General features: G+C 39.1%; 2 protein-coding genes across 3 annotated transcripts in view; both read right to left on the bottom strand.

The window, feature by feature from the left end:
* LOC146484748 (uncharacterized) overlaps positions 1 to 20147 on the bottom strand; it is a 198647-nt gene that overhangs the window by 59542 nt on the left and 118958 nt on the right. The window lies entirely within an intron of this gene.
* Positions 1 to 20147, bottom strand: part of LOC146484750 (uncharacterized) — a 30771-nt gene that overhangs the window by 1008 nt on the left and 9616 nt on the right. Inside the window, exons 2-7 of the mRNA XM_085104408.1 lie at positions 13818 to 14119; positions 10594 to 10765; positions 3822 to 3989; positions 3307 to 3474; positions 1801 to 2081; positions 1283 to 1427 (exon numbers count right to left, since the gene is read on the bottom strand). Of these exons, the coding sequence (XP_084960534.1) occupies positions 1283 to 1427; positions 1801 to 2081; positions 3307 to 3474; positions 3822 to 3989; positions 10594 to 10765; positions 13818 to 14119 (1236 nt within the window). The remainder of the gene's footprint in view (positions 1 to 1282; positions 1428 to 1800; positions 2082 to 3306; positions 3475 to 3821; positions 3990 to 10593; positions 10766 to 13817; positions 14120 to 20147) is intronic.

Raw genomic sequence — 20147 nt, 5'->3', positions numbered from 1 at the left:
ACCTGCAGATACAATTGGCCTCGCGTAAATAACGAACATATTGTTCTCTAGACTTTTTTCGTGCCGGTAAGCCGGAGCCTAACATCTAATATCATAAACGCTGACATATCAACTGCATGGAGATTGTTCTTTAATAATGAAAAATTCAGTTGCACTTCACTCTTAAATTCAAGAGGGCCAGGCTTTTGGAAGTTAAACACGCCTTTTTTAACGAAGACGGAATATGTCAATCAATTTAGAAAAAAAATTGATAATGTACTTAAAGGAATATCAGCCGTTAGTGGATCTTTGATCTGGGGAATGATTGAACTGAAAGTTACACAGCAAGATAATGAAATATGCGAAAGATTAAAAAGCTAAATCAATATGGAAAGAAGAATATTTATATAAAATAATAAATCTGAAACAAATGGAAATTAAAGGTAGTAAAACGGACGATTATGAAAAGCAGACAATCCGTGGGGAATCAAAGGACAAGCTGACGAGAAAACGAAAGAACGTAGGACGCAATTTTGAGAGCAAAATGTAGATGGTACAATAAATGAAACACTATAATTCAAAGTATGGTGTAATTAGTCGCTTAAAATAAGCGACAAGGAATTTGTGGAATCTGACAAGGGGTTCCTGACTTAGTGTGAATCCTTCTATAAAGATATTTATATGTCGAGGAAAAGCTTGTCGTTGTTCGTCGTGGTAGATACAATATTTATATTCTCAAAAAATCTTCACTTTGTCTGAAACATTTTAAAGTCGACCACGGTTATAAAGCAATAAACAGCATCTTCTTGAGTTTTAAAACTTCAGTTACAGACTGGATAAAGCTTTGCCATCACAATATAGAAAGCTGTGTCCTAAAAACTGATGGACAGGCAATTTCTCTGCACTTGAAAGAGGGGTTAGGCAAGGCTGCCCGGTTTTCATTTAAATTTTAATTCTGTGTATAGAAATATCAGCTGAAAAAAATTAGGAAAAATAAATATATTAGAGGAATAACTATAAATGGGAACAAAATCAAAATTTGCCCGACACTATGCGCTCTGCATGACCTAAAACTTTTTAAATACTCTGTTCCAAATAGAATGCGATACCGTGTACGTTACCCTGAATTAAATTTACCCGCTGAGGTAAATTATTCGACCTTTGAGTCATACTGATATAAGAAGTTAACACTCCCACCGCACTCTCAAACAAGAATGACTTGAGCTGGCTCGTTTTCAAAAATCTACCTAGAAGTAAATAAATAAATAAATAAATAAATAAATAGATAATAAATAGTTCTTACCCCTTGGAATTTCACATCCATAGACTTCGGCTCTTAGACAAACAGAAGTCGTCACTCTTCTTGGTCGAGTTAATACAATTCTAATATCTTTTGCAATCATTGGTTGATGCAGGACAATTCTCCTCTCTCCTGGTCTGTTAGATGGCTGTGAGGGGGAAAGGCAAACAGTGCTCTCAAGAAAACATTTAAAAATTATGCTACATCAAATAATTTCTTTAATTTTTGAGATATTTTAAGAAAAGACTGCTAAATGACCATATACAACAGAAACATGCAATTCATATCTTCGACCTAGCAATATACTTTGCGTTTCATATCATGTTATCGTATGTTTTTAACTCTTACGATTTAAAGCAATATAAGAGATCTGCACAATTCAAATGCTTGGGTGGTCCCGGACTGCATTAACCACACCCAAAACATTAACAATCATATTTTCTGCTCTCATTTAGTTGCTTCGAACCTTTAACAAAATATCAGTCATGTATGTAATCAGCAATTGTGTGGCTATCACATACCCTTTCAGCATGAAATTGCACCGGCTTATTGAAAAATACAGCAGAGACTCCAAATCCGATTTTAATTCTGTCTTGAACTTCAATGGATACTGCTGTGATCTTGTATTCCTTTGGAAGGTCGATATCTATGAAGCTCGCCCTTTCATCCTTTGAACACCAAAAACTTTTTCCACCAAGACGGCCACGATGAGCAGGATGCTGATCTGTTTGACTGGAGGCTCTGATGGAGCTGTCTGGAATCTCTCCACTTTGCATTCCGAGTGGCTTACCTCCATTACAATCTTGAATATTGGAACAAAAACAGTACATTAAAATTGTGAGAACTCAGGGTTCCACTAAGTAAGTCTGCACAGAGAAATCGCTATCGATTGGGAAAACGTAAATCCTCGCGGAAATTCATGAGTAAAATCCATGAATAAAATAGAGGCAGGTTTTTATGATATCTTGAGTCATTTGGAGGACCCCTTTCTAGACATAGCAGTAAAGGAAAGGTATTGTTGAATACCATCCTGTCGCTTATAGTTTGCGAAATAAATTATAGGATGGAGTTTTCCTGGGGCATGATTACATAAGACCGCACGAATCGGACCAGTCTGACAATATGAAATAATTACGCAAGACTGGAAAGAATTGATCCTGGTCACTATATTAGTGCTTGCTTTTCCTTGTATCCAAAAATCCTGAGAAACCGAACTGTTTAACATTGTACGACGGGCTGGATACGAACTTATCCGGTAGATAGCGATTAATGAGACTATTTATGCTTCGTGCAAAAACCACTTGAACGTTTGATCACGGGCTATAGGCAAAAACAGTTCGACTAAATTAAATAAAGTCAAACTGCATGAACTCACAGTGAAGTAGTGTTGTGTACTTTTTTCGTTGTTTCAACCTCTGCATTTTGGAATCCAAGCTTAGGAAACAGTCCTTTCACGAATTAAAGTCTTCATGCGAGCATTTTCGATTTCGCGGCTTCGAAGAAATCTTGATTACTATCGGATGGATATGGCAGACTTATCAGTCTTTAAAACACCTGCAAAAACTACTTGTACGTTTGATCACAAGCTATAGGCAGAAACAGTTCGACTTAATTAAATAAAGTCAAAGTGCATGAACTCACAGTGAAGTAGTGTTGTGTACTTTTCTCGTTGTTTCAACCTCTGCATTTTGGAATCCAAGCTCAGGAAACAGTCCTTAATTTCACGAAAGTCTTCATGCGAGCATTTTCGATTACGCGGTTCGAAGAAATCTTGTTTACTATCGGATGGATATGGCAGACTTATCAGTCTTTAAAACACCTGACAACAGTTTTTATTTCAACGGTACGCGAGAGCAAAAGCAAATGCATACAAGCATACATAAACATCGAAAAGCTTGGCATAACAATGTACTAATAACGGAGTTACTCAAGACGGCCGTATTTCATTATCTCCCTCGCTTCAAAGTGTGGCTATATGCATATATTTTTACACGACTACATTGATGTAAAATATTCTGATTGATTACCTGTACAAGTTGGCTTTGCTGTGTTCCATGTACCATCGTTGCATCTCATGGCTGGGGAGCCTTTCAAGCTAAAGCCACTTAAACATTCAAATTTGATGAGTGAGTCATGTGTTAAATTGTCCCCAATGATTCTGCCGTATTGCAACTGGCCAGGATTAAGGCAAGGTGCTTTGAAAATATAACAAGATTGAGAACAACTTGATCTATAACAACAGAGCATGCCTACTGGCTAATGTAAGGCTAATAATACTTGTAATTAGCTAACAATATGTGACCTTGATTTGGGCAAAAAATTTTAAAGGGAGGGCTGCGGAATATGACGTCACTTGTACTCCTGTACCGTAATAAAAAAAAAAAAAATAAAAAAACCCTTGAACAAGAAAAACGCGAGTTTTACGATGTCCATAATATAATAACAAGCGTGGAATGTTCGTTTGCCTTTTTTGCGAGGAAGAGATGTGGGAAGCATCCAAGAAGAGTGGTTCATATACAGTTCTGTTTTATTTATTTTTTACCTTTGCATACAGGTGGTTTGCTATTCCACACTCCGTCATTGCATGTAATTGTTTTATTCCCCATTAAGCTGTAGTTAGGATTGCATTTGAATGCAACTGTTCTTCCATCGTGATAATCATCACCTAACCGTCTACCATGAGCTGGTTCGCCGGGATCTGGGCACACAACTATATTTTAAAAACAATAATGTGAAACGTACTTTAAGATCAGGTTGGAGGAAACAATTTTATGAGAATTTCTTTTCTCCCAAACCTTTTCGTTCTAACCTTTGCCACAAAAAAATTCTTTCTAGTCGTTTGGCTAGAATTCAAATGTTCTAAGAACCCCGCACTAGGAACGTTGATTTGATATTATATCAAACTGATCACATTTCAAACCTACCCACAACTTTTTTTCTGCCAACAAATTCTGACTTAGACTTACTTTGTTATCTCGCCTTTACAAAAATTCTCCGTTAGCTGTCTTGAAAATATTGTGGAATTCTCATAATAACCCCTAAAAATAATGTTGCATAGCCTCATCGGGCGCTCACAATGTTCGGTTCGAGGTAAAAGAAATAAGATCATTCTCTCTCAGTAACACCAATATTGATACTTTTGTCGAAAGCTGATAGAGGAACATTTTAGATTCAAAGAAATGATAGGTTTTCTAGTATTTTGTTCTTATGTTTTCACGAACATTCCAGTGTAGGAAACGAAGTGTGTCAGTTATTGTTGTTCGAAGATTCTACATATTTGACAACAGTGTTGAAATTAGCAAGTGATGTAATGTTCTAAGCCTAGGAAAGTAGAGGATTCTGGAATGTCAAAAGACGTGCGCGAACGAGATAGAATTCGCAAGTTGTTGTTGCTGTTGACGCGAATAAATCAAAGGAAGAAAGCTGAAATCTCGTGTTATTGTGAAACTATCTGGAGTCAGAATATGCGATGAAGTTTTGTGTTTATGTTGGAATGATTTGGAGTCCGAACATGGTGACCGCGGACGTGATCCGACCGTAATTTGACCGTTCGCTACAAGTGTTGTTTACTTCTGTTCGCCATATTGTCGATTGAAAAAATGAAGACGAAACAAATCGACCAGCTGAAAAGAGCTCGCACTGGATTAAGAGAGCGGATAACAAGGGACTTTGACGCTGTTCGGGACATGATGGAATCCGACTCACCTGAAACTATGATGTCGCTGTGCAGCGTCTGCAGTCACACTAAGGCAAGGATGAAGTGCAAAGGAACCGCCTTATGACTAGGTTAGCAGACATGAAACCTTTTGAACAGTCAAACAAGGCCATGAGAGATGCAGTAGACGAACTTTGTGCAACTGTGCGTGCGCTTCTAGTACAAGGAGTCACTCCCAAACAATATGGAGCCCTTCTTATGCCCTTGATTGAATCAAAGCTCCCCAAAGACTGGAGATTAGAGTGGGCCCGAGAGAAAGCTGGGTTGGCGAAGGATGATGTGACTTTCTCAAAATTGTTAAAATTCTTGAGCGTGAATTGGAAATCCAGGAGAGTGCTGACCAGTCGGAAGAAAAGAACCAATCATCTAAACAGCAATTTGTGGGAAGATAAAAAAGCACCGTTGTCAACTGCATCTGGTTTGATGGCTAAATCTGTGAGCTGTACCTTCTGCAAGGGTAATGACTGCTCTGTACAAATGTCAGTTGGGGGTCGCTTCAACAAGGTGAGAGACGCTAAAGCTTGCTTCCGTTGTGGACCGAGTGAACACCGAATGGCCACGTGCAGACATCGGAAACCGTGCCAGTGTGGACGAGGATCCCATATCCTACAATTGTGTGAGACAGGTGGAGTGAAAATGCCTTATGTTTCTAACCCTCCACCAGTAAACTCTCCAAGCCACCCAATTTGGAACCCTGCAGCTGCTCCATATGTCCCTAACCATAACCAAACATTACCAATGTCGCAACCTCCACAAGCTGCAGCGACCTCGTCTGCAAGGAATGCTGACATAAAAAGTGCTGGAGTGATGATAAGAATTGTGTGTGTTGCAATTGGGAATGTAACCGTAAGAGCTCTGTGTGACACTGGGGCCACATTTACACTGATGTCCTCTCAGTTAGCTTCAATTGTGCCAAAGACAGTTGTTGGAAAGCGCCGCCTGTGGATTGAGACACTTGGGGAAGTGCTGGACGGAGAATTTCATGTTTTTGAGGTGACCGCACGAGGAGTGAACTTGACAAATACGCTCTCATTTCAAGAGTGTTCGAGAGGGTGGTATCTGAGTCCTATCAAGCTCTTAAGGAGATTGTTGGTGGTTGTCCAGTCCTCGCTGATATCGCTGGCTCTGGTTCAGACCATATTGGCATTGTGTTTGGAGAAGATTGCTATGACACTATCGTCCAAGGCATGACGTTGAAATTGAGAAATGGTCTCAATGCAAGGGAACGCCGACAATGTTTGGCTGGATTCTTCATGGTGGAAGTGGAGTTAACCCAGTCACTGGAGTGGCAGCCAGGGCTCATGCCAACGCCTTCCGAGCCTCTGTTCATGACCAACTGAACGACTTCTGGATTTTAGACCACCTTGGTGTAACAAGTGATGAGATGTTGGAACATGACCTTGAACTGGAAGTGAAGAACGCCATTCAGCGCGATGAATCGGGCAAGTATGTCGCGTCGTGGCCTTGGAAACCTCAAGCCCGAAAGAACTTAGCACTTAACAAGACCCTTAGTGAAACAAGGCTTCGTCGAATGGTAAGAAGGATGACAAACGAGGAGTACACAGCATACGACCATCAGTTGAAGTCTCTCCTTGAAGGGGGTCACATCGATTGTTTGCCAAAAGATTGTGTTCCCCAAATATATTTTCCACATCGAGGCGTTGTAAAGATGGATCGGGAGACAACCAAACTGCGTATAGTACATGATGCCTCAGCCAAGTCTGAGGGAGGCCTTTCTCTAAATTATGCCTTTGAGAAAGGGCCAAACCTTATACCGTTATTGTGAGGCATTTTTCTCCGATTCCGAATTGGCAAGGTCGGTATTGTAGGCGATCTTGAGAAGGCCTTTTTACAGTTGTCCCTTCATGAGGAAGATCGGGACGTTTGTTGTTTCTTGTGGCTTAACCCCCAAGGAGAGATAGATGTGTACAGATACAGAAAGGTGTTCTTCGGTGCCAAATCATCACCATTTCTGCTGCAGGTTGTCCTAAAGCACCATTTGGAGGGGTCCAAAAGCAAATCAGAGATGGTGTCCCAACTTCTTCGCAACCTCTACATGGCTGATCCGGTGAACTCTGTTGAGAACACTGAGAAAGCGAGAGAGTTTTGGCAAGACGCAACCCGCATATTTAAAGATGGTGGCTTCAACCTGCGGAAATTACGGTCCAACGATGAGGATCTGCTCCGTGAGTTTGCAGGTGGTCATGTGCAACAATTTCACAATGTTCTTGGGGTTAGCTGGGACTTGAAATCTGATGAACTTTTACCACTTGTTGATCTGGATGTTACTGTGCCTAAGAAGCTCACAAAAAGGGAAGTGCTGTCTTGTTTGTCCAAGATTTATGACCCATGTGGACTTGTGAGTCTAGTTGTTACTCCATTGAAGATTGTTGTCCAGGACTGCTGGAAAGAGAAGCTCGGGTGGGATGAAGAAGTCAACCAGGATTTCTGACGGCGTGTTGAGGAAGTCTTAAAAGGGTTTTCTGGTGGAAATCTTCTTAGAGTCAACCGATGGCTGGGAGTAGCACCTTCTCAACAAGAGTACATGAGACTGTCGCTTCACGTTTTTACTGATGCCTCATCCAGAGCCTATGCTGCAGCAGACTACCTTCGTATTGAAGATACAGAAGGAAAAGTAACAGTGAATCTTGTTGCTTCGAAGTGCCGACTTGCCCCACCAAGTGGAGACATAATACCTCGTCTTGAGCTCCTTGGTGCGTTACTTGGAGCCAGGCTTCTGAATTCCCTGAGACAAGAATACCACGGCATTCTAAAGATTGATGATGAATTCCTTTGGACGGCTTCTAGTGTTGCTCTCACATGGATCAATCAGGGACCGCGTGTGGTTGGAGTGTTTGTGGCCAACCGCGTGGAGGAGATAGCTACTGTCGGTGGAGTGTGGTCTTGGGTCCCCAGAAACGAAAACCCTGCTGATCTACCCACTCGAGGGAAGACAGTAGCCCAGTTGTCAGCCTCTACACAGTGGATGATATCTTTCAATTTGCCGACGAAATTCAACATAAGTGTGTCAATGAGGATGATGTCCTTGTTTCATACGATGTTACAACACTCTTTACAATCATCCCTGTCGATGAAGCCATTCAAATCCTGGCCGACAAAGCCTTCAACAACAATTGGTTTAACAACACTTACGATCTCCAACTCGAGAAAGAAGACCTTGCTAAGCTACTAGAAGTGTCTGTAAAACACCAACTTTTTCAGTTCGACGGCGAATTATACGAACAAATCGATGGCGTCGCCATGGGCTCCCCTCTCGGGCCTCTACTTGCAAACACTTTTATGTGTTCACTAAAAGAAAAACTCCAAGGGAAAGGTAAAATTCCCAGTTTCTACAAGCGCTACGTCAACAACACCTTCGTGATTATGCCAAACACAGCAAAGGCGTATGCTTTCCTTGATGTTCTCAACTCAAAACATCCCGCCCTTAACTTTACCATGGAATTGGCTACTAACAACAAACCACCCTTCCTTGACATGAACATCATCAAAAATGGGGCCAAACTGGAAACCAGCGTCTACAAGAAGCCAACTAATATCGGGCTTCTTCTTCATTTTGGCAGTCATGTCCACCAACGCTACAAAAAGGGCCTGCTAAAAACTATGCTGAATAGGGCCTATAGACTATCATCTAACTCGAATTTTTTCACTGACGAATGCGAGGCTTTGAAGATGACGTTCTCAAACCTTCGTTACCCTCCTAAGTTGATTGACGCCACTATCAACAAATTTATTACCAGTTGTGTGACACAATGGACAAAAGTAATGACAGCCTTCCCAAGGTCATGTTCTACCTTCCACTCATTGACCAGAAAACTACGGAGAATACAAGGAGACAGTTACAAAGTCTTAGCTCCAAAATCGGTGTCGCTTTGCAACCCGTTTTCAGTACTATGAAAGTCTGCAACATTCTCAAGACTAGAGAGTCAAAACCGAAGATTGTTAACGAACAATGCGTGGTATATCATTACAAATGTGGTCTAAGTAAGATGGACTATGTCGGTTTTACAAATCGACACCCCTATCAACGCATTAACAAACATACAAGCTCAACATCTTCGATTGGGAAGCACATGAACCAACATGGGGTCGAGAAATCAACTATCGCGGACAATTTTTCGGTCCTCAAAAAGTGCCGGAGTAAATTTGACTGCCTTATTTATGAAATGTTGTTTATACAAGAGCTCAAACCAACTTTAAACGTGCAATCGGATTCGATTCGTGCGAAAGTATTCTGTTAACTTATTTACATAAAAATCAAGCACGCAGGAATGCCATCAAATGAGATTTCATTTATTCAAACTCAACTCTTCTTAGCAACTCCGACATCAAACTTTTTCTTCATTCTTGATAATGATGTTTGAAACATCGAAACGTCGAACAGCGTTACTCTTAATTTTTATTATTATTATTATTATTATTATTATTATTATTATTATTATTATTATTATTATTATTATGGCAGTAAAAACTTCTGGATGCCCAGATTACCTAAACAATGATTGGGCGGCCAGCCGTAGCCAATCAATGTAACGACCAAATTACAAATTACAAATTTACAATAATCCTCCGAACTTCTAATCATAAAAATCCTTGTAATTAAATGCTAAAACTATTTATCATCCATAAAATAAATACTAAAAAATACTAAAAGTTCTGTTCATCGCGATGAAAACACTTGATAAATAAATAAAAATCGGAAGATCACAAGAAAAGGGAGGCGAAATCAAGCGAAACTGTTGGAATCTTGCAAATTTATTTCGGTGGCGGCGTTAGTGAGTTACATGGAAAGAGAAAAATCCAAGTTGAGTAAGCTTAAGAGAAGTTATGTGCGGAGAAAAAAAAACTATTTGAGGCCAGACAGGTGAATCGGAAGTTCCAACAGGATCCCGGAAGCGTATACTCTGGTTTTGGAGAAAATGCTTGAAAAACAACAAGAAAACGAGAAACCAAGATATGATCGAACACTGTTACAAGTGCAACAGGACGAAAGGAGGAAGTTTGAAGATATTGAAGAAGCGAGCGAATTTTGGAGAGCATTGTGGGAGGGAACTGGAAGTGGAAACGCTGGAATGGAATGGATTGAGGATGTTAGAGAGGCAATGAAGGAAGCAGTTCCTGAGATACCCACAGCCGACTTTAAACTGACGGGCGACAAAGTAGGGCAGACGATCAGATTTATTATTATTATTGTTATTATTATTATTATTATTATTATTATTATTATTATTATTATTATTAATATGTATATCTGATTGATATAAAAATAAGTATCAAAAAGTGTCAGTCGTGGTTTAGAAAACACAGACGCTTTGGGACGGTATATAATCTTTCTTCAGTTTTCTTCCACTGCTGCGTAGGCACCTACGGTGGGACGGACAGTAACGTCATAACCAAAACCAAAATTTCTCGCATCGATAGTTCACCATACCTTACTCATGGTGCTCCACGCTCGCCCCACTATAACTGTGAAATGAGGTATATATTCCGCTGTTTTAAAATGCCAAATATTAATATAACTGGATTCGAAATGATCTTATGGTTCAACAGAAAAAACACAGCGTCTAATTTCGTTACTCACCCGGCGTTGAGCATCCGTACAGTTCCAATCTGAGGCACGCAACATTGTTTAAAGATGAATCTGACATCACACCAAGCGATTCAATTGGATAAATGCGAATCACGTGCGTTCTTATTGATGGTTGTAGCTCGTGTTTCTTTATGCTGTGGCTTGCTACATTCCCATAAAAAATCTATTAAGGAAAGGGTAGAATAAATCATTTACAGCTTTTAATATGGAGACACAATAAGAACCTAACTGATAAGTCAAAATGAAACTCAGTTAAGGTGGCTGAACTTGTCTTAGTTTTCTAGCACTCACTCGGGCCTTGTTTCCCAATATTTAAACCTCGGCTATCTCTGCGCGTCCAAAGTTAGTAAGATAAAAGTTTAAGGCGGACATCTACCTGAAGTTGATTTCAAGAACTGTTTATATTCTTCCTTCATTTAAACCGTATTGCATTTACCACTGGCAAGTGTGTCATTTCAACTTCTCAAACTCATTAATAATTCATGCAGTCAAAAGCCAATAAATGACCTCCATTTGGGTCAGGTGGATGAATCTTGATACCCCAATGAAACACCAGATGAAACACCACCACGTTTTCATCTGAGATGAAACATGTTTTTCATCTGAGATCAAACATTTGCATTTTAATGAGATTAATTTCTTATTGTTTCATTTGAGAAGACATGTCAAAAACTCGGGCTTCGTGCTTTATCACGGGTTCCAAATACCTCGAAACAGTTGAAAGCACTCGGCCTGCGGCCTCGTGCTTTGATCTGTTTCTCAGTATTTGGAACCCGTGATAAAGCACTCGCCCTCGTTTTTGACATATTACTTGAAATTCGAACGTTAAGTTTGTAAACAAGACGTATTTTATTACTCATTTTATTAATTTCCTGTCAACGAACAAAGCATTTATGTCTTTATTTAGCCGTCCTTTTCTTATCCTCTCACAAGACAGTTTTGTGCAGGAAGTCGGGAGTTAAGTACAACCAAATTAAAGGATATCCTTCCCTTAACTTAGAGAAGTTTTTCTCAAAATGGTCTTTTTACGTCTTTGAGAAAAGATATCTCACAATGGATTTGTGGCTGATCACTTTAGCCTTCGTTATTTTAAATTAGTTCTGTGTAATAATCGAAGGTTTTACCATATGATGAATTTGCTAATAATTATGAAGTAAAAAGGCATCAGTTAAGCACCATTACACACATTTTTAACATTTTAGAAATTTGTAAGCTTAAAACAATGATCAACCTCTCTTTTTTAAAATGATGCGAACAACATTTATTTCTACTTTAGTTTTTCTGGCAGGAATAATCTTTTCATCATCATCATCATCATCATCATCATCATCATCATCATCATCATCATCATCATCATCATCACGGTGCCCAGAGGGTGGGATAATTCTATGATGAGCATCAAATTGCTGTAAGCTCTTGAGAGCTAAACATTTTTCTCATATTTTGTTTGTTATACATGCATACCTAGTTTATTGAAGCTTTCCATTGGGCTTTCTGGAACAATGACTTATGTTAGCTTTTCAAAGCCTTATGGTTTCTTAAAGCTTTGAGCAAACTCTAAAATCAACCAAATAAAATTATCGGAAAATTTGTTGAACCTATGCCTTAACCATTTTTCTATTGGTTGAGGTTGTTTCCGTGACAACAAAGTCATTAATAAACCAGGCTAAAACAAGCCAGAAATTCTATCATGGTATTAATTATTTGTCCGCCGCTGAACTGACAAAAATGCTTACATGATAATATTGATCTCTCGTAATTCCAGCATACGTTTCGGCTTTTTTTAACAGATATGTTTTATATATTTTTCTATATTTTGATGGGGATTTCTTTTGCTTTGTCAAGTATTTTCATAACAAATTTCTTGAACCTCCAATAAGCAACCAGTTAAACTGCAGAACTTTAAACTCTATTTCAGGATCCAATGACCTGACTGTTGAATATCGCATCCCACTGTTCTTGTCCCGGTAGGGAAGAGCATCGCTATTAATTTTGTTGGGGTACTGTTCGCGCCAAAGTAGTTTAAAAGAGAGGATGAGATTCCTTTCAATTTAACATGAAGTTTAAGTTAAAGGGACACAGTCACCTTTGTGACCGCGCTGACCTGGACGCTAGTTTTTGTCAATTTTGAAAAGCGTCCACCTCAACCCGAAATCAAAAGTACGCGTCGGCATCTAGAAATCCGCTTCAATCTTCCCAGTGTTTTATTGGATTTTCAATCTTTTACTGGAAACCTGTTTCTGAGTATGCTTTTGCTCATCCTATGATATTATTTTATCGTATTTGGTTAAAAACAGTATGGATCGCGTCTCCAAAGGAACATGAAAAGAAGAGGTGGGAAACGTGAAGGCGCCGGGCGGAAGAAATCGCCTGCGTTGACTAAAATAACGAGAGAAATCAATCAAAAACATTGGAGAACAAATCACCATTATATATATTTGGAAAATTACATTTTCTCAACCTGGCGAAAGGTTCGTGCGGTGGGAATCTTCGTAAACGATTCGAAGTACGCGTCATGGCTGCGATGGCTGCTTGGTTTGGAGCTCAGACGAAGACAAGCTTAGGTACACTGTCGATTATCTCCTCGACAAGAAAAACTTCCAGTAGAACCTTGTTTCCTACGGGTCGAGCAAGCGTTCTTGAAACGACATGGGTTTGGTTCCTAAATTTAGATAACGGAGAAGTTGTAGAAACGAAATTATAAAAGCAAAATATATGATTGAAAGCGGAAATAAAGCTTACCGGTAGTTTCGCTACACTGCAGCTCAGTCGATTCGCTACGTTTTAAAATTGACATATTCTCTAATATTTGAACTCAATTTGCTTCTCATGCAAACACTGTGAAACGTAGAAACAGCTAAGATAACTTTTCACACGACCGGTTACCGAAATAAACGATTAAATGATTCTTCGACTTCAGAGGTTTTCGTTGGCGTTTGACTTTCCCGGGACAAGTCAATCAGTAAATTCACCATGGTATCAAGAAAACGAGTGTTCTAAAATGACATTAGGTCTATAATCACTGTAATAATTTTGACTGGCTAAAATTTCGACTCAACAAGGTTTGTTTACATTTTTCAAAGGATGTGCTTCTCAGCGCGAGACTTGTGATGAAGTGTGATATGCAAATCAGCTAACAAATGGTATCTAATGCGCATGTGCACCAGGTGACTGTGTCCCTTTAAGTGAGAAGATTGTTGACAAATTCAAAATACCTCGTTCCCATCATGCTTGGTGTAGGTAATCCATCGCCGCTGCTCGAAGTACTTGATCTTAAATTTCGTTACCCATCTCGTCTCCAGGAGACTTCCCTGTGTCTTTATTGCTGTTATTGATTTTTTTTCGTCCAATTCGATTTGTATGAAGGACGTATTATCAGTTGGAGCTGAGCACCAGGCCCCTTTTCTATCGAGTCGCGCACGGAAAGGAGCTCGGTTTGGATTTAAGCTGGAAGATGCCGTAATCCTATCATCCTTGATCATTCCGTTTTGCATTCCAAGTTCATAGTTGCAGTTACCTATAAAAATTAAATGATTTGCCTTTTATGGTTTAACAAAGCTTTAAAACATACAGTGGAAATTGTTAACCTTTACCGTTTTTATCCGATTAACCGCCCAACTTCGAATAAGCATTCAAATACTCGTCCAGCCTGAAAGCCCAAAAAGTTAATAAGCGCTCACCCTCAAACGCGCCCAGCCTGAAAGCCCCTAAAGCGCGCCCACCCCACCCCGTCCAAACAAAAAAAAAAATTCCGTACTGGCCCAGCGTGAAGTAAAAGGAGAGTCAGTTGTGTTTGAAAATTGGTTTTAGATTCTTTTAGATACAATGAACTTTTATATTCTTTAGAGCTTTTTACGCCGGATGCCCTGAGGGCAGACCGTGTCTAAAATTGTGCTCGCTATCTTTTTTTCTTTCTTCATGGTAGCTTCAAACCTGCACATTAATTACACGGGATGCCCGCAGGGCAGACCGTGTCAAGTTTTCGGTTGGGTATCTTTTTTTTCCTTTGTCATAGCTTCAAATCTGCAAATTAATTACACGGGATGCCCGCAGGGTAGACTGTGTCAAGTTTTCAGTCGGGTATCTTTTTTTCCTTTGTCATAGCTTCGAATCTGCACATTAATTTATGCATTAAATTCTGCTCTTTCCTAGAAAGGATCTATTATCCTGATTGTCTTCAACATAAACGGCCTAATCAAAATCCATTATCGGCGCTTATATCACGAGGGAGGGGACCCACTCATCCCTTCCTGTGTGACGTCAGATCATCATATCGTTTGTTTATTAAACCTGGATTAAATTCTGCTCTCTCCTAGAAGGGATCTATTGTTCTGATTGTCTGCAACAAAAACGGCCCAATCAAGGGCGTATATCATGAGGGAGGGGACCCGTTTATCCCAACCTGTGTGATGTCAAAGGAAATCATCATTTGAAAGGTTGTTTTTCAATGGCGGCCACATGTATGAATTTAAGACTGATCTGTCGTTTTCAGAAAGAAAAAAAACCTTTTTTAAGGGGTGAATTGAAATAATAACTTCTAAGTAGTACTCGACAGTTTAAACGGTGGAAATTGGAGAGTTCACAGCGAAGAAATTACGCATTAACAAGCAGATCAAGTGATTCAATGCGAAGGAAGCCAGACTAGTTTGTAACTTTATTGTCAGATTGCTAAATGGGAACCTAACTACTGTAGTGGGGAAAGCATTTGTTAAGAATACCTCGTGCTTTATACGGACGCTTTGATCCTTACGTTTTCACCTTTAATTTGGAGACAGAAACCGTTTTTTTCATTGATTATTTTTCAATAGTAAACGTGGGTTAGATCCCCTTATCTGTATCTGTCAGTGATGCCCAGCGCCCAGCGGGGTCATGACGTTGTCAGAAAGTAATTACCGGTACGATTTCCAGTAACACAACGATAAAATATCACGCAGTCTTTCTGAATAAATATATTCAATTATTTAACTAACGAAGGGTGGAAAGTTTTAAAAATCTGCGAGACATACAATGGGAATAAATGAGACCACGTCAAGTATCCCGTGAAAATGCCATAAGGGGCATCTTGTTTTATTCAGAGAAAATGCGTGATATTATGATGATTTCCTTTGACGTCACACAGGTAGAGATGAGTGGGTCCCCTCCTTTGTGATATACGCGCCGATAATGGATTTTGATTGGGCCGTTTTTGTTGCAGACAATCAGAACAATAGATCCCTCCTAGGAGAGAGCAGAATTAAATCCATGTTTAATGAATCAATCAAATGATTATTTTACGTCACACAGGAAGGGATGAGTGGGTCCCCTCCCTCGTGTTATACGCGCCGATAATGGAATTTGATTGGGCCGTTTTTGTTGAAGACAATCATGGGCCGGTTTCTGGAAGGAGGAATAAATTATACCAGGCATAACAGTTATCCCAGGGATAAATATGCTATTCTAGGAATAACTATACCAGGAATAAAAAATGGGTTCCCGGAGAGCACTATTTATTCACGGAATAGCTGTTCTAGAGATAAGTTTGCTATTCTAGGAATAAATCGTCCAGCAAAGTGGATTCCCACATGACAAACAGGTTTGGCGGGAAATTGAGTGCAAAGCGCGCAGACTGCACTGTGAAGGGAGTGAAGGACGAAATTTTTCTTTATCTGTGTAAACATGGATCCGGAAGAGGATACCGGAAACAGTGCCGAAAAAATAAACAGAGAACCAAATTTTACTACCAGAGAGTTGACCATAATTACAGAAAACGTGGAGGCAAATAAAGGCAGGCAAGTTTACCGACAATGTTACTAATAAAACCAAAACTGAAACATGGAAATCCATCACAGAGACGGTTAATGCCGTTGGTGTAGCCAACAGAACCACCTACGAAGTAAGACAGAAATGGAAAGGGCTCTTCAGCACGGCCAAGAAGGACTTCAGGCAACAAAAAAAGGCGCAAAGGAAGACGGGTGGTGGACCGGCACCGGGCGAGCCCTCCGAAACAAGTAAAATGATCGTCGAAGTTTATGACGACACGCTCGGTTTTTTGTTTGTCAGATCGGTGGAGAAAGAAGAAGAACAGGAAGAAAAAGAAGAACCTTGATTGATTTATACCGCTCAGGGTAGCCCCTACAGATGGAAAAAGCTGTCTGTTATCAATGGGAGCCCTGAGCACAACAATGTACTAAAACTATAATATACATATACATTAAACTAATACTGATAATAATATAGATAGAAAACTATGTACGAATAAAAAAATTTAGAAACAAATAAATACGAAATACCATCAAGACAGTTTGTTAAAAAGAGTGCAACCATAGTAATAGAAAGATCGTAGAATAGTGATAGAAAGATCTGTAGTAACAGAAAGAAATAGTAATAGACAGATTTGTAGCATTGCAGCTTTAATACTAAATTAAACACGAAGGGAAACCTTCAGATGTTTTAATAAAGCTTTTTAAATTTAAATTTTTAAGATAGAACTCATGTAGAAAGCTAATTTATTTGTAGAAAACCGTGTCTAGAACTAGTGAAGATAGCTGAATCATACGGAAATATGGGAAGGGAAAGACAGACAGAAAGAGGAGTGAACATAAGGCTGAAACCACTAAGGCCAATGAGAGACTAACCGAATAATCAGACAAATACCACACGGATGCCAGCCAAAATGAACAAACCACATGACCGAAAGCCAACCCAGCCCCATAACCGAAAGATCAGCATAAGAAGCCAATTGCACGGTTGTAACTAGTTTGAAAAAGGGGTATTTGGGTATACATTTTTAATATGTTTAAGTTACTAAACAATTGTTTTCTTTCTTTGTGCAACTGCTCAATGGAGAATCATAAAGTAATACTCTATAGCATAACAGCCTTGATATTAAATCATGTTTTAAAACAGTTTTAAAACAGTTTTTGCAAAATAAAGCGAAAAAATTTAACGCGACGCTAGTAGAACTAGTGAAGATAACTGAACCCTACTAAAATACAGGAAGAGACAGACTGAAAGAGGAGTGAACATAAGCCCGAATCCACTAAGGCCAATGAGAGACTAACCAAAAACAGTCAGACAAATACCCCATAGATATCAGCCAAAATGAACAAACCACACAACCGACAGCCCAATAGCCGAAAGATCAGCAAGAAACCAATTGTAAGGTTTGAATTTAAATTGAAAATGGGCTATCAATGCATACATCGTATGGTCAATAAGAATAATAGCAGTTTTATTTATAATCGCCTCCTTAAAATTTTAATAAAACCTCATTTTAGAAACAAATTTAATTCATACAAGGGTGTATAAGGAAGATAAGCCTTTGGGGATCAAAGAAACTTTCTTTTTCGTTAAATCAAAGGCTCCTGTGAGCCAACTCGTGAATGCAGATGACACATCAGTAATTGAAATTAAGACGGCTACGGACACTTCCTTGAAAGCTAAAAGAAATTATATCTTTGCCAGATTATGTAACGAGAAATAACCATTCTTGTACTATACAAATCGTTTTTGCCCTCGTGCCGGCTTTGCGGTGAGCCCACCCATTAAAAGCGCCAGCTGCTACGCAGACTACTTTGCTCGAGCTGATCTCAGAAGGGAAATCTGTTGAACAAAGTGTCGCACTACATTTCATGCCCGGCCTAAATGCGTGAAATTTTTCCTTTGGAGTTCAGTCCACGCAATCTTGAAGTAAAAATAATTTGAAATATGACTAACTTTTGCTAAATAAAAATTATTTTAATGAGAGCTAGTGATCATCTGTATTTTGCTTCATTTATATTCAATGAACTTACTGAAAAGGTTTTGATCCTGTACACATGCATTTCAATAAATTCTCCACGGTATGTATTAAACAGTTGATCAAAATTGCATCGACCGCGTCCTTTTGCTTTCAAAATGGAAATTGCGAAAATGAAACATTTTTTCCCTTTCAAACCTCTATGAAAGCTGAAGAGATCAAAAATTGTTCATTTCACCAGAAATTTGCATAATTTTGTTTACGACGTCACTGATGCGTGACATGGCACTTTCCGCTTTCGCGTGAAAACTGACAGCCAAACTAATGTTTTTCAGCAAACTTATCTACTTGATATAATACTTTTGTATGTAAAGCAAAAATATGATGAAAGATGTCGAGTTTTCATGTATGCAAAAAGTTATGATTAGCAGTGAACTTATCAGTTAAGAGTGCTTCTCTCAGCCAGACTTTTCTGGCGGGAAATATTTTTTGACGGCAAACTTTGATGTCACGTAAATGCTCTGGTTTATTCAAAGAGCTTGCCGACAGTCCACTAATTGAATTTTTAAATTAAATTATTTTTAATTCAATTATCACGGTTAAATTCAATTATCTTTACATTCTGAAAAGACACCGCAATTTGTGAAAAAAAAACCGAAAAGACCTATAACTTTTCTCAGGTTTAACGAAAAATCTCCATTCTTTCACGAAAATTATTGTTAAATTATTCTCTACAGATTGAATGAGAATATCCTGACGCGCCGTGAACAGAAAATTTTCGCGTTTTTTCCACTAATTGAATTTTTCAGTTCAATTATTTTTAAATTCTTAAAAGACACCGCACTTAGTAGAAAAAAAACGAAAAAAACCTATAACTTTGCTCAGATTCAACGAAAAATCTCCATTCTTACACTAAAATGATTGTCGAATTATTCTCTACAGGTTGAATGAGAATATACTGACGCATCGTGAACAGAAAATTTTCGCGTGTTTTCTTCCACTAATTGAATTTAAAACTCATTCACTGCGCATGCCCGAAAGTTAACGACAGAACCGACCAACCAACTAACCAACCAAGCGGAAAAGTCCACTCTCGCTATAACTCGTTCATTGCGCATGCGCGCATTCACGAGTTAAAAATGTTAAGACATAAGTTTATACAGCTAATTTAAACAATGCATCGTGAGACCGTCGATTTCGGTATCGGTAGCACGAATGTATCGCCGATTACCTCTAGGAAACTTCCAGATGCCAAGAAACGTAAGGCTACAAGAACTTGAGCAAGTGGCGAAAGTACGTGATTATGGGCGGTGTTTCTCGCTAGATCATCGGACAACAAATCGGCAAGGTAATTTATGGAGTCTCTACCAAAACAGAATCTTGACTTGACGTCTTTCTCGCTTAAGTATTCATCTAACTGTGCATTAAAAAGCCTAAAACACTGCGGTCTGGCTCGTCTTGCATCAGCAAGACGAACAAACAACAACATGTCGGCCATCTTGTTTTTGCAGATTTATCCCTGGAATAGCGATTTATTACCACCTCGCGAGGTGTAATAAATTTATCCCAGATTTATTCCCTGAATAGTGCTATTCCTTTTTCCAGGAACAGAACTTATTCCGGGGATAAAGTTATTCCTGGAATAAGGCACATTTATCCCTGGAATAGAGTTATTAAACCTTTCAGGAACCGGCCCCAGGATAATAGATCCCTTCTAGGGGAGATGAGAGTTTAATGTATAAATTAATGTGCAAATTTGAAGCTACGACGAAGCGAAAAAAAAAGAGATACCCGACCGAAAACTTGACACGACTCCAAGAAGGGATCT

This window comes from Pavona decussata, unplaced genomic scaffold (assembly GCF_977016875.1).
Source record: "Pavona decussata unplaced genomic scaffold, jaPavDecu1.1 SCAFFOLD_30, whole genome shotgun sequence".
Classification (NCBI taxonomy): domain Eukaryota; kingdom Metazoa; phylum Cnidaria; class Anthozoa; order Scleractinia; family Agariciidae; genus Pavona; species Pavona decussata.
Note: the sequence above shows the minus strand (reverse complement) of the source record. Positions and strands in the feature narration are given on the sequence as shown.